General features: G+C 38.5%; 1 protein-coding gene across 1 annotated transcript; it reads right to left on the bottom strand.

The window, feature by feature from the left end:
- Positions 1-2,186: 2,186 nt before the first annotated feature.
- tbc1d17 (TBC1 domain family, member 17) lies at positions 2,187-7,407 on the bottom strand. The gene is made up of 11 exons (XM_038297314.1): positions 7,297-7,407; positions 4,476-4,571; positions 4,328-4,405; positions 4,128-4,239; positions 3,860-4,043; positions 3,246-3,360; positions 2,997-3,164; positions 2,792-2,917; positions 2,611-2,714; positions 2,431-2,525; positions 2,187-2,341 (listed from the first exon to the last, which is right to left on the bottom strand). The coding sequence occupies exons 1-11, from the start codon at positions 7,321-7,323 to the stop codon at positions 2,211-2,213; spliced, it is 1,236 nt and encodes a 411-aa protein (XP_038153242.1). The 5' UTR covers positions 7,324-7,407; the 3' UTR covers positions 2,187-2,210.
- Positions 7,408-12,115: the final 4,708 nt, after the last annotated feature.

Genomic DNA, 12,115 nt, shown 5'->3' with positions numbered 1-12,115 from the left:
ATTTAAAAACGATTGAAAGTCATCAAGTATCACTGCTGGGTCTGACCCTTTTCTCAACACACAACCCTGCTAGACTTTCAAAATAAGACTCCAGTTACCCTACAAAATAAAAGCCTCTATATTATACTCGTGTATTAATTGATGCAAATGGCTCAGCATTATGACCCAAACTCCACCAGCTTGTTACTATTAGACTCTAGAAGCCTTTTCAAAACATACCCAGGAGCAAATTTCACAATAAAAGTCTCCCATTTACGCTCTAATACAGCATCTATTCACCCAATAACATGGAAAACCAGTGATTTCATATTTGGAAATGGATTCTATATCACTGCTGGGCATGACCCTTCCCTTGACACACATCCATGATAGACTTTCAAAATAAGACTAAAGGGAACCTACAAAATAAAAGCCTCTTCCTTACGCACACTCATTCATTGTGCCATATGGCTTGTAGCTATGACCCAAACTTAACCAATTTCTTCAAATTACACTACCAAGGCCTGTTGACCACACACCTCAGTGCATATTTCTTAATCAGGTTCTAAGATTTATACTGTAATAAAGCATCTGCTAACCTTGTAACATGCAGCCTAAGCCTGCCAACGGTGCTTTCATTACCACAGCGGCTCGTAACATGCAGGTTCAATTTTTTTTATAAATTCAGCTCCTTAAGTGGTATTAGCTCTCTTTCTATAAGCTTCTCTCTCTGTCCTTCCTCTGCTTCTCATGGTCAGTCTTGCACATAGGTTTGTAGATTTTCAATCCTCTAAGGATGACACTGTTTTCTTTATGCTGATCAACCGACACATTTTAAATAATTTTCCAGTTGTTTTGCCAAGTCTTGACATTTCCACATATGATTTCAAAATGTTAATACTTATTCAATACCATCGTCCTCAACATTTTACTTCCCATCCTTAAGCTACTAATTTTTTCTTCAACCAGATAAGATTAAAGTTTTTCTTTGTAATTTCTTTTCTACTTCAGCTAATTTCATACTTTTCAGCCTATGTTGTGAACTTTGGCTTCATTCTGCTCTGTTACTGGACAGGAATTAAGCTTTTCTGTTTGCTGCTAATTCATAACACGCCTGACATGTTTCTGGAAAGTAGGTAAACCCCCCTTCAAAATTTCTTTATACATTTTTCTAGAAACTTGGGAGACATTATATTAAGACCCTTCTAGTGCCCACATTCAAGACATTTTTTTGATATCATGTATGGTTTGGCTGTGCAGCTTTTAAGATGAGTTTCTTTCTGCCATTTTACTGCCAAATGATTCTACCCTACAAAATCTTCAGATGATTCAATTGTTTTCTGCAGTTTGAAGTTTCTGATGACTTCCTATCACATTTTCATATGTTCTTCAGGTAATTTCAGCTTTTTTCATTCAGCAAAAGCATTCCCACTTTGATGTTTCTCCGAAACAGCTTTTTCTAGTTTTAAGTTGTTTTTAGTATCTGTTAGCTAGTTTGGTTTAGTTTTAATTTTTTTTTTTTATGCTTAGTGTCAGTTATAGTTTTCGCCTTTTATGTAATACAACTTAGATACCAAGGGCAAGAATAAAAAAATCCCTAAAACAATAGAAATAAAATCTCAGATAAGGACAGCCTGCTGCAGCAACTCAAATGACCTGACTGCTGTACCGCCCTCTACTGGTGTAATGAAGTACAGCAACCAGAAACCAGATAATGCATTATGATGAAGACACAAACAAAAACTAACCACATTCTCCCCTAAAAATTTTTTTCTTTATATTTTAGTAAACTCTTTTTAACATTTAAGTTATTTTTGTGTGAAAAGTCTAGTTTCAAATTTATTTCAGTTGATCAAATTTTTTTTTTTTTTTTAGTTTGTCATTCAGTTAGTTTTAGTAAATGGTAATAACCTTGATTGACTTGACCAGTTTTTCTGGGGTTAAATTTAAAGCCATCTGAACAGAAAAATGACGTCAAACCACAGCAGCAGTTCTACAACAGAAAAGAACTAAAGTGTTAAAACGGCCTAGTCAAAGTCCAGACCTACAGACTGTTATATAAACCCCCAGTTAAAACCAGAGACAATTTGGTCTACGTTCCTTCATTTAGCTCACACAGGAGGGGTTTCTCTCCCCAGAAGGCATCCTGTGGTCAATATAACTCTGCCCTCAGCTGTTTACACAATCAACCTGTGATTAAACCAAAAGCGACGGTGCACAGCTGCGTTCTGTCATGAGCACACACCGAGGTCGAAGTTGTACATGCAGTAGGTCATCAGCACGTCGTGGAGCAGAGTCAGGCCGGGGTTGTCGTTGCCGGAGAAGAACGTGTTGTTCCTGTCCGTCCTGTTGACGTCCCTCTCTGTCGAGGACAGCAGAGCAAAGGAATCAACAGCTGCTGCTGGGAAAATAACAACATCCTTTTGTTATGTGGCGTGCAGGAGAGCTGACCTATCAGGCTCCTGTACCCTCTGAGGAGGGTGTTCCTCATCTCCTGCTCTTCGCTCACAGACTTCCATTGCACCTTCATCCGGAAGTACTCATCCCTGCAGACACAGATGATGAGAGGAAAAGTTTCATATTCAGCAGGCTGTCAGCAAAGTCTGGGTATATGTGAGGGAGAGAACCGACGTTTTGACTCGAAGAATGTTCTCTCTTTCCTTTGAGGTGCTTTTCCATGGATAGAAACCGAGGAGGAACTTCCACACTTCTTTCCTGAGCGATGGAGTGATGCCCTGCAGCGTTTAAATATAATTAGTTTTTGCTTTGCTAAAAATGAAAAAGGTTGTGTTGGTCCCTCGTCCTGTCTTACCCCTCTGAACACGAGTTCTTTGACTTTCTCTGGGTCCGTCACCCGGCCATCGGAGTCCAGAAACTCCTCCCATTTATCCAGGGGTCGCCCCCTGGTTACGTCCGGCCTGGAGCCCAGCTCCACGCCCTGCATGGAACAAACAAGAATGAGCGGCGCAGCTCAGTTATCTCCCCCCCCCCCAACGTTCTTTTTGTCATTTTCTTACGCAGGTGATGAGCTCAAATCCAGGCTCGTCGTCAGGCTGCGCCGGCAGACCCGGTCCATGGGCAGCCTGCCTGACGGGGGCGTCGGGAGGCCGGAGAGCCGCACGGAAGAAATTGGTGACCTTGGAGAATCCTCCAAACGTGGTGGCGTACGGGTCGTGTATGAATCTCTGTTGGGGTCGTACAAAACGGAGGAACATTAAGACAAAACGTTTTGGCTTGAAAACATTTTGAGATCGGCCTCAAAGTACCGCGACGATGTCGGAGCCGTCATCCAGGATTTGAAGCTTGTCGAAGGTCTGAGGGAAGGCTTCCGAGCTCGGGTCGCGCGGATATGCAAGGAAGAGGCGCCCGTCAACAGGAGACCTGAAGATGATCACACCAGGCAGCATGAAGACCAACTGACTCTTCAGCTTAGATCCATAATTAAAGGGTTTTACATATTAACAATGTTTCATTTGGACTCAGCAGTAATGAGGTTTTCTCAGCGAGAAGAAAAGGATGTTTCTAAAATGATACATCTGTATGGAGCACTTCCTTTTTATAAATAAAGTTCTTTGTCTGGTCCGAAAGCATATGCTAAAGCACAAAGGAGGATCTATGAAAAACTGAAAACTGAAAAGAATCTTGTTAGAGCGAATGGCATCATTAACACATTTGAAAATTAAACTGCTGCTGGATTTCAGCTGAAAAGGGAAGCTTTAGGATGCAGATCATGTCTCTAAACTAACACAGCAAGAGGAAGAGGAACAAAAAGCATCATTTTTATAGGAAGATGTCCCAGATTAGCATCCTACAGAGAAGCTATGGGGTCAGCCAACAGCAGAGCTCTGCTGATTTGATCAAAGGTTATGATGATACTCACTGGTCCAGGACGATGTAATGGTGGAGAGCCTTCAGAAGTTCCCTGGTTCCTCCTCTGTGGAAGTGCAGAGGAGGAAGCGGGTGGCCCCCTCTGCTCGTAAGCACCATGAAGTTCCGACCCAGGGAAAAGCGGGCCCTCCGGAGGGAGTACAGCTCCGACAGAGGCAGAGAGAACGCCCACTGACCTGTGGTTAGAAAAAAAAAAATTTTCCATGAGTTTTCATGAAATAAACGCTGCGGCTGTAACTGTAGGAAGCAGAGAGTAAAACCTGAGTCTTTCACTTGGGCGTGTTCGCGGTCTTTCTTCACGGTGCTGATGACCGCCCAGTCGGGCTCATACCCAGGGTCAAAGTTCATGTCCTCCTCGCCTCCTTCCCCATCCTGATTAGAAACAAGAAGAACAAATGATCACAACAAATGCAAACATTTCTTTTTTTATATATAAAGCACACAGTAACTGGTGGCCAACCTTCCTGCTGTAGAGGACCGTAGGCGCGCTGCGTCCCTCGTCCTGCAGGGGGCTCCATTCTAAAGCGGGCACTCCAGCCTATAGAAGGGGAAATGATCAGTCCATCCCTGTGCTTTAGAAAGATGGCATCCAGGTGCGGTTTTCATACCCGTTCTACGATGCGGATAAATCCCGGGATGCTGGTTTCCTGGAGCGTCCTCTTGGCATTGGTGTGGAGGTAGACTCCCTCTTTCTCAAATATCAGCTGAGAGGAAGAAGAAGAAACCTTCAGTCAGACTTGCAAAGTGAGCCAATCAAAATCGAAGCTAACCTTTGTGCTTTTAAGGCCCCATTTGAACCAAACAGAGAAAACCCAATGAATCAAACAGGTGATGATGCCTCTAATCAATAAACTAATCACAGAGAACGAAAACAGTCTGTGACTGTTAATGATTCTTATTGATTATTTCCAACGTCTACAACCCCCCCGCCCATTAAAATCAGGGAAGCTCTGGATTCGATACAAATATGGCAATATGAAGCATTGCCTAACAGCTGATATTGACCCAATACAACATCAGCAAGAATCATACAAATTGTTATTCCTTAGTTTGTGGTTTAGATAATTAGAAAAGGCTTAGTAAACACAGAACAATAATCAACAACAGGTAGAACAGACCTATTTATTATTAACCGGTGGATTAGATAAACTCATCATGCCGATACCAGAGATTTTAGATCCAGGCTGATGTACGGTTGTTTAAAAAATATCGATGCTCTAAGAAGCATGTAAACTCTACGGAAGAGGATTAGGGCCACTGAAAAAAAAAAAAAAGTTAACTGATTTTTAAATTTTATTTCAGTTTAACATGGGGGAAAAAAGTCAGAATTCTTTTTTCTCAGAATTCTGACTTTAATGTCAGAATTCTGACAGATAACAAACATGTTAGCATCAAGCCATAGCCATGTCTGTTTTAGAGACTTGCTCTCTTGTTTTAATGACCTTCTGCTCCTCCTTTAATGAGGGGACCCCTATGGCACGTAAAAAGTTGCCTAATTCCAATATTCTCCACCAGTGTGTCACTGGCCACCTCAAACAACTCACATCTTTGTCAGTGAAGCTGAGTGCTCCCACATCTCTTCCTTCATGGTGCCCATCTACATTAAGATCCAAAATTCTGAGATTAAAGTTAGAATTCTGACTTTTTTCCCATACTAAACTGAAATAAAATTTAAAAATCAGTTAACTTTGTTTTTTTCCAGTGGCCCTAATCCCCTTCCGTAAAACTCAAATGCTGTACCTGAAACAATGCTAATTTGGCATATTACTGATACCTAATAGAAGTGCTGTTGTTAATGTAAGATTTCTAGATTATATGAAAATTAAAAGCAAAATATCTCAATCGTAAAAGATCGTCAAATTGTTTTCAATTTGGGTGAGTTATTTTGCCTTTATTTGCACTCATTTTAAACTAGTAGAATTTGTGACTCATCCTGGGGTGTAGGGGTTCATTTGGTTCAGTTTATTTCTATAGCCCCATTTCACATCACAAGTCATCACAAGGCACTTTACAGTTCACCAGGTGATACAGTCAAATTGATTAAAAGTTTTCTATCTAAGGAAAACCAACTGATTGCATTGACTCATTGACTCTTCAGCAATCCCTCACACGAAGCATGCTTGTAGCGACAGTGGAGAGGAAAAACTCCCTTTTAACAGGAAGAAACCTCCAGCAGAACCAGACTCAGTGTGAGAGGCCATCTGCTGAGGCCGACTGGGGTTCAAGGAGACAGAAGCAGAGACACAAAAAGCAGCTCTAAAAGTAGGTATTAATAAATGTATTTCCAATTTCTTCAATGCTTTTTTTTTTCCACCTCCATTGTATTGGAAATGGTTTCCTATGCATCAATATTGAGTTTGGAGTTTTTTATCCTTTATTTATTTATTTTTTTCTTTAGTTATTTTTGGCTGATATCTGACCGATTTCCAATATCAATATCGTCCAATTGATCGACTGGCTGATCAGAGAGGAAACACAGTAAGGAGTGTGAGAGAGAGCTACTGCTCACAAACATGAAAGGCAGCATCAGAATCTCCTGCTTTAAAAGATATTATAAATATGTACAGTATGTATGAGACACAGAAGCAGACCTAGAACCCTCTACAGGGGCTATATATATATATATATATATATCTCAGTGTGGACACGTGTTAAATCTGCAGGCATCCAGCTGCTAAAGACTGGAGGGTGAAACCCCCCAATTTACACGGATGGTCATGCTGCCTTTATAGACCTGCTATTACATCTGCTATCCCAGTATTGGATAAGATGATTGGATCAACCAGGAGAGTAATGAAGGGTTTAGCCATATTCTATCAAAAGGCATTTGAATTCAGTTATATTTATCTTTAAGGTAGAGCAAAATGTTACTTTATTCCATTTAAAGTAACCTGATTATATCACTTTTCTGTTTCTATTTTTCACCTTTCATTTTTTTTTTTTTTTTTGACGAATTGTAGTATAAAGGTTAATATTCTTTAACAAAGGTTAGGGTTGACTGGACTTTGGACATATTAACGTTGCTCTAAGAACAAAAATAGGTGAATATTAATATTATAAATATGTCAAACATGAGAAAGCAATGAAAGAGGTAAATCACATGACTGGGCTGACTCATCTGTCAGGTCAGACAGACTCGATCAAGAAAAAATTGAACAAACTTCAAAGTTTTTTCTCCCTAACTTCCTGAGCAGTGAGCTTTAATATCAAATAAATTAATAAAATACCTAAAGCCGACCTAGAGGAAGGTTTCCATCTTTCATTTAACGCCCAAAGACAAGAATGTACCAGATATTGTCTTGGATTGCTATTTTCACCCTTATTGAGCTATAAGCTAACCTTAAGCTTTAACATCGGTTCCCTGTTAAAAAGGCTTATAGCTTAGAGAAGCTATGAGGCGAAATTATAACAGGAAAAATACAAAAATACCTTGAAATCTTCCACGTTTTCCCCCATTTTCTTTCCGCTTCAGTCGCAGCTTCGCTTTCTCCAAAACAAATGTGACGTCACACTTCCTGCTCACGGAAAGTCCCGCCTATCGAATAACGTCAAGTGCCATAAGAGCCAATCAGTTTGCACTTATTCCCATGCACGTTTTAAAACCCCAGTTTTATATATTATCATATAATTAATATAATTAGCATCAGATCAGTTAAAGACAGTGGCCGCTAGATGGCAGCACTTTGTTTTATATACTATTACTATTAATTTAAGATTTGCTCTCTTTATTATAGTTACTTTCTCCTATAAATACATGAATTAAATGAAAATAGATAGATAGATAGATAGATAGATAGATAGATAGATAGATAGATAGAAATTGATAAGTAGAAAACATTAATCCTTATTTCATATAACTTTTAAATTATGACCTTAATGATATTTCATCCTTATAAGTTGATCATTTTAAGAGTAAACTACGCCCATATTTGGTCCATATTGCTGTTTGCACAGTTTCTACCGTAGTCAGTTAAATAAAATGCTGATGTCATTTTGCACATCAATGATGCTGCTGCTATTTTCCAATATCCATTACTGTAAAAAAAAAAAATGTCCATACATTTGTATTGGTTATTTATTCTCCAGGTGCACAGTTTTAATATTGTTAAAATACTTTACAGTACAATATTTTATTGTTTATCTTTTAACTCCTTACTACTATGTTATTCTTATAAACTTTTCCCATTTGTGTGACCATTTTTTTCTATATTCTTTTTGGTGTTGTACAGGTGCTGGTCATAAAATTAGAATATCATGAAAAAGTAGATTGATTTCAGTAATTCCATTTAAAAAGTGAAACTTGTATATTATATTCATACATTACATACAAACTCATATATTTCAGATGTTTATTTTGTTTAATTTTGATGATTACAAATGACAACAAATGAAAATCTCAAATTCATCATATCAGAAAATTAGAATATTACTGAAGACCAATAAAAACAAAGGATTTATAGAAATGTTGGCCAACTGAAAAGTATGAACATGAAAAGTATGAGCATGTACAGCACTCAGTATTTAGTTGGGCCTCCTTTGGCCTGTATTACTGCAGCAATGCGGCGTGGCATGGAGTCGATCAGTCTGTGGCACTGCTCAGGTGTTATGATAGCCCAGGTTGCTCTAATAGTGGCTTTTAGCTCTTCTGAATTGTTGGGTCTGGTGTATTGCATCTTCTTCTTCACAATACCCCATAGATTTTCTATGGGGTTAAGGTCAGGAGAGTTTGCTGGCCAATTAAGAACAGGGATACCATGGTCCTTCAACCAGGTACTGGTAGCTTTGGCACTGTGTGCAGGTGCCAAGTCCTGTTGGAAAATGAAATCTGCATCTCCAAAAAGTTGGTCAGCTGCAGGAAGCATGAAGTGCTCTAAAACTTCCTGGTATGTGGCTGCGTTGACCCTGGACCTCAGAAAACACAATGGACCAACACCAGCAGATGACATGGCACCCCAAACCATCACTGACTGTGGAAACTTTACACTGGACTTCAAGCAACGTGGATGAAGTGCCTCTCTTCTTTTCCTCCAGACTCTGGGACTTTGATTTCCAAAGGAAATGCAAAATTTACTTTCATCAGAGAACATGACTTTGGACCACTCACCAGCAGTCCAGTCCTGTTTCTCTTTAGCCCAGGCAAGACGCTTCTGACGCTGTCTGTGGTTCAAGAGTGGCTTGACACAAGGAATGCGACAGCAGAAACCCATGTCTTTCATACGTCTGTGTGTGGTGGTTCTTGAAGCACTCACTCCAGCTGCAGTCCACTCTTTGTGAATCTCCCCCACATTTTTGAATGGGTTTTGTTTCACAATCCTCTCCAGGGTGCGGTTATCTCTCTTGCTTGTACACTTTTTTCGACCACATCTTTTCCTTCCCTTCGCCTCTCTATTAATGTGCTTGGACACTGAGCTCTGTGAACAGCCAGCCTCTTTAGCGATGACCTTTTGTGTCTTGCCCTCCTTGTGCAAGGTGTCGATGGTCGTCTTTTGGACAACTGTCAAGTCAGCAGTCTTCCCCATGATTGTGTAGCCTATAGAACTAGACTGAAAGACCATTTAAAGGCTTTTGCAGGTGGTTTGAGTTAATTAGCTGATTAGAGTGTGGCACCAGGGGCCATCAATTTTGAACCTTTTCACAATATTCTAATTTTCTGATATGATGAATTTGAGATTTTCATTTGTTGTCATTTGTAATCATCAAAATTAAACAAAATAAACATCTGAAATATATGAGTTTGTATGTAATGTATGAATATAATATACAAGTTTCACTTTTTAAATGGAATTACTGAAATCAATCTACTTTTTCATGATATTCTAATTTTATGACCAGCACCTGTAAGCACCAGAATATCCCCATTGTGTAAAATGGGATATTGTACTGTATGTTATTATATTTTACCATTATTTATATATATATATATATATATATATATATATATATATATATATATATATATATATATATATATATATATATATATATATATATATATATATATATATATATATATATATACAAAAAACGTTAGAGCTGTAAATTTACAGTCATATGTTTATATTATATTACAACATGACTGTTAGGTTAATTGGCTTCTCTAAATTGTCCTTAGGTGTGAGTGTGTGCATGAATGGTTGTGTGTCTTGTGTGTCTCTGTGTTGCCTGGCGATGGACTGGCGACCTGTCCAGGGTGTACCCTGCCTCTCCCCCATTGACTGCTGGAGATAGGCACCAGCACCCCTCGCAACCCCACTTGGGACAAGCGTGTAAAGAAAATGGATGGATGTTTATATTACAGTTTTTAAAGATTTTTTTACTATTTTTCAAGGCTGCACTTTAAAAAAATGAAACTTTATACAAAAAAATTACGAATAAATCTGTTTAAGTCTATTCTATTTTATTCTATTCTATAATAGGATGACATATTTCTCCCAGAAAGTGCTTAACTGGACTGATATGGTGGCTAATAAGTCAATTGGAGAGATGGATAATGATCAGCTACATCACAAAAATATGCTTTGCTGTTGGAACTAAGTTTTGCAAGGTGTTCCAAAGCCAATCAAATCTTCCATATTATTATTATTCCACCACAGCCAGAAAGAATCAATGCTTGTTAAAAGCAAATCCTGACCCTACTGTTACATGTTCTTCTTAAACAGGTTGAGAAAGTAATGTATTGCTTCTGCTGCAGCTAATTTCCCCTTTTTTTTAAATGCTCCACATTTAAAGCATTCATTTTGCCATCCACATTGTTTTTAAGGCTTCTGCTGGTCCATACACTATGTATCCTTCATCTGAAGAATATCAGGTGAAGTAAACTGGAAAAGATACTGGAAAGATACCAAATGTTTTAATTAAAATCGGGGAAATAAAAACACACAGAAGAACAAAACACTCCATAAACCCAACACTTTCACTGAAGCTGCAGCTAGAACAGTGAAGTTTTGCTGAGTCTGCTTGAGTTTTAGCCTGTTCCCTGCTCTTGGCTGACAATAGTGACCCTATGTGGTCTTCTGCCTCAGTGGCCGATCTTATTCAACAAGTTCTGCCTATTTTCCTCTATTTCCATTTGACATCGACAAGATTTTTTTATCTAAGCACCTTCCAATCAGTGATTATGCTTTTTTTCCTCCAGATTGTGTTCTGTAAACTCATCCCTGCTGCAACCAGACTCTACAATGCGACACTCCAACGGCAATAACTGGTGCAATGTGTAATATGCAATTACTACTGATACCCTGTGCAATAACCTGTTTCTCTATATTTGACACCCAGTGCAATAACTATATGAATATAAATATCCACCTATATAAATACCCATGTAAACACCCTGTGCAATTACTCCATACAATAATCCTGCTATATATATATATATATATATATATATATATATATATATAGAGTTGTTATATGTGGACGCACTGTATATACAGTATATATCCCATGCACCTTTTTCCTTTTCTTCCTTTGGCACTTTCTTCTTCTCCTTTCACTATTTGAGCTGATGTAAGGAGTACATTTCTCCACTGTGAGATCAATAAAGTCAATTAATCAATCAATAAACACCTAAATGGCTGTGTGTAAAAATCCTCGTCCGTCAGAAATTTTTAAAATAATTCTCCTTCTTCTATCAGTTATATATTCACTTTGAACTTAAACAAGTTCTCTTCATTATTATAATTTTTTTTAAAGCAGTCAGTTGGTGCCACGTGATTGGCTGAGTCAACATTTATGTTGAAAAGCAATTGAACAGGTGGCCAGTGTCTACAGGTCTATAGAGGCCAAATAAAGCACAGCATCAAATTGAAGCAGAATTTTGATCCATTAAGACTTTATTCAACTGAAATAAATCCTCTTGAATTCAAATTTAGTTTTGCAGGCTGCAGGCCCGTATTTTAAACAGGCTACTCGTTGACAAACGCAGAGAACGTGCTCGTTCACAGACACTGATCAGGTCGGTAAACAGATGACGTCAGAGCCGCATCAAGTCAGAGACAAAACCGGAAAACACTGAGATGGTCTGCTTGACGACTCATTTTTATTGCTTGTAAGTTATCATTTTGAAAATAAAACCCAGAAGTCTGAAAAGAAAAACAGCTACAACTACCGGACTACCAATAACAATAGTAGGGTTTGCCCTTTTGAATTTTTTATTTCCACCCACATTAACATGCAAAAAGTTTTCTTTTTATTTTCACTTTTTGGACAAGGACAACTGTCAACAGTCTATTCCTGGTTTGTGTTGGAC

The sequence above is a fragment of the Cyprinodon tularosa genome, unplaced genomic scaffold (assembly GCF_016077235.1).
Source record: "Cyprinodon tularosa strain WSP-4 unplaced genomic scaffold, ASM1607723v1 ctg386, whole genome shotgun sequence".
In the NCBI taxonomy this organism is placed as follows: Eukaryota; Metazoa; Chordata; class Actinopteri; order Cyprinodontiformes; family Cyprinodontidae; genus Cyprinodon; species Cyprinodon tularosa.
Note: the sequence above shows the minus strand (reverse complement) of the source record. Positions and strands in the feature narration are given on the sequence as shown.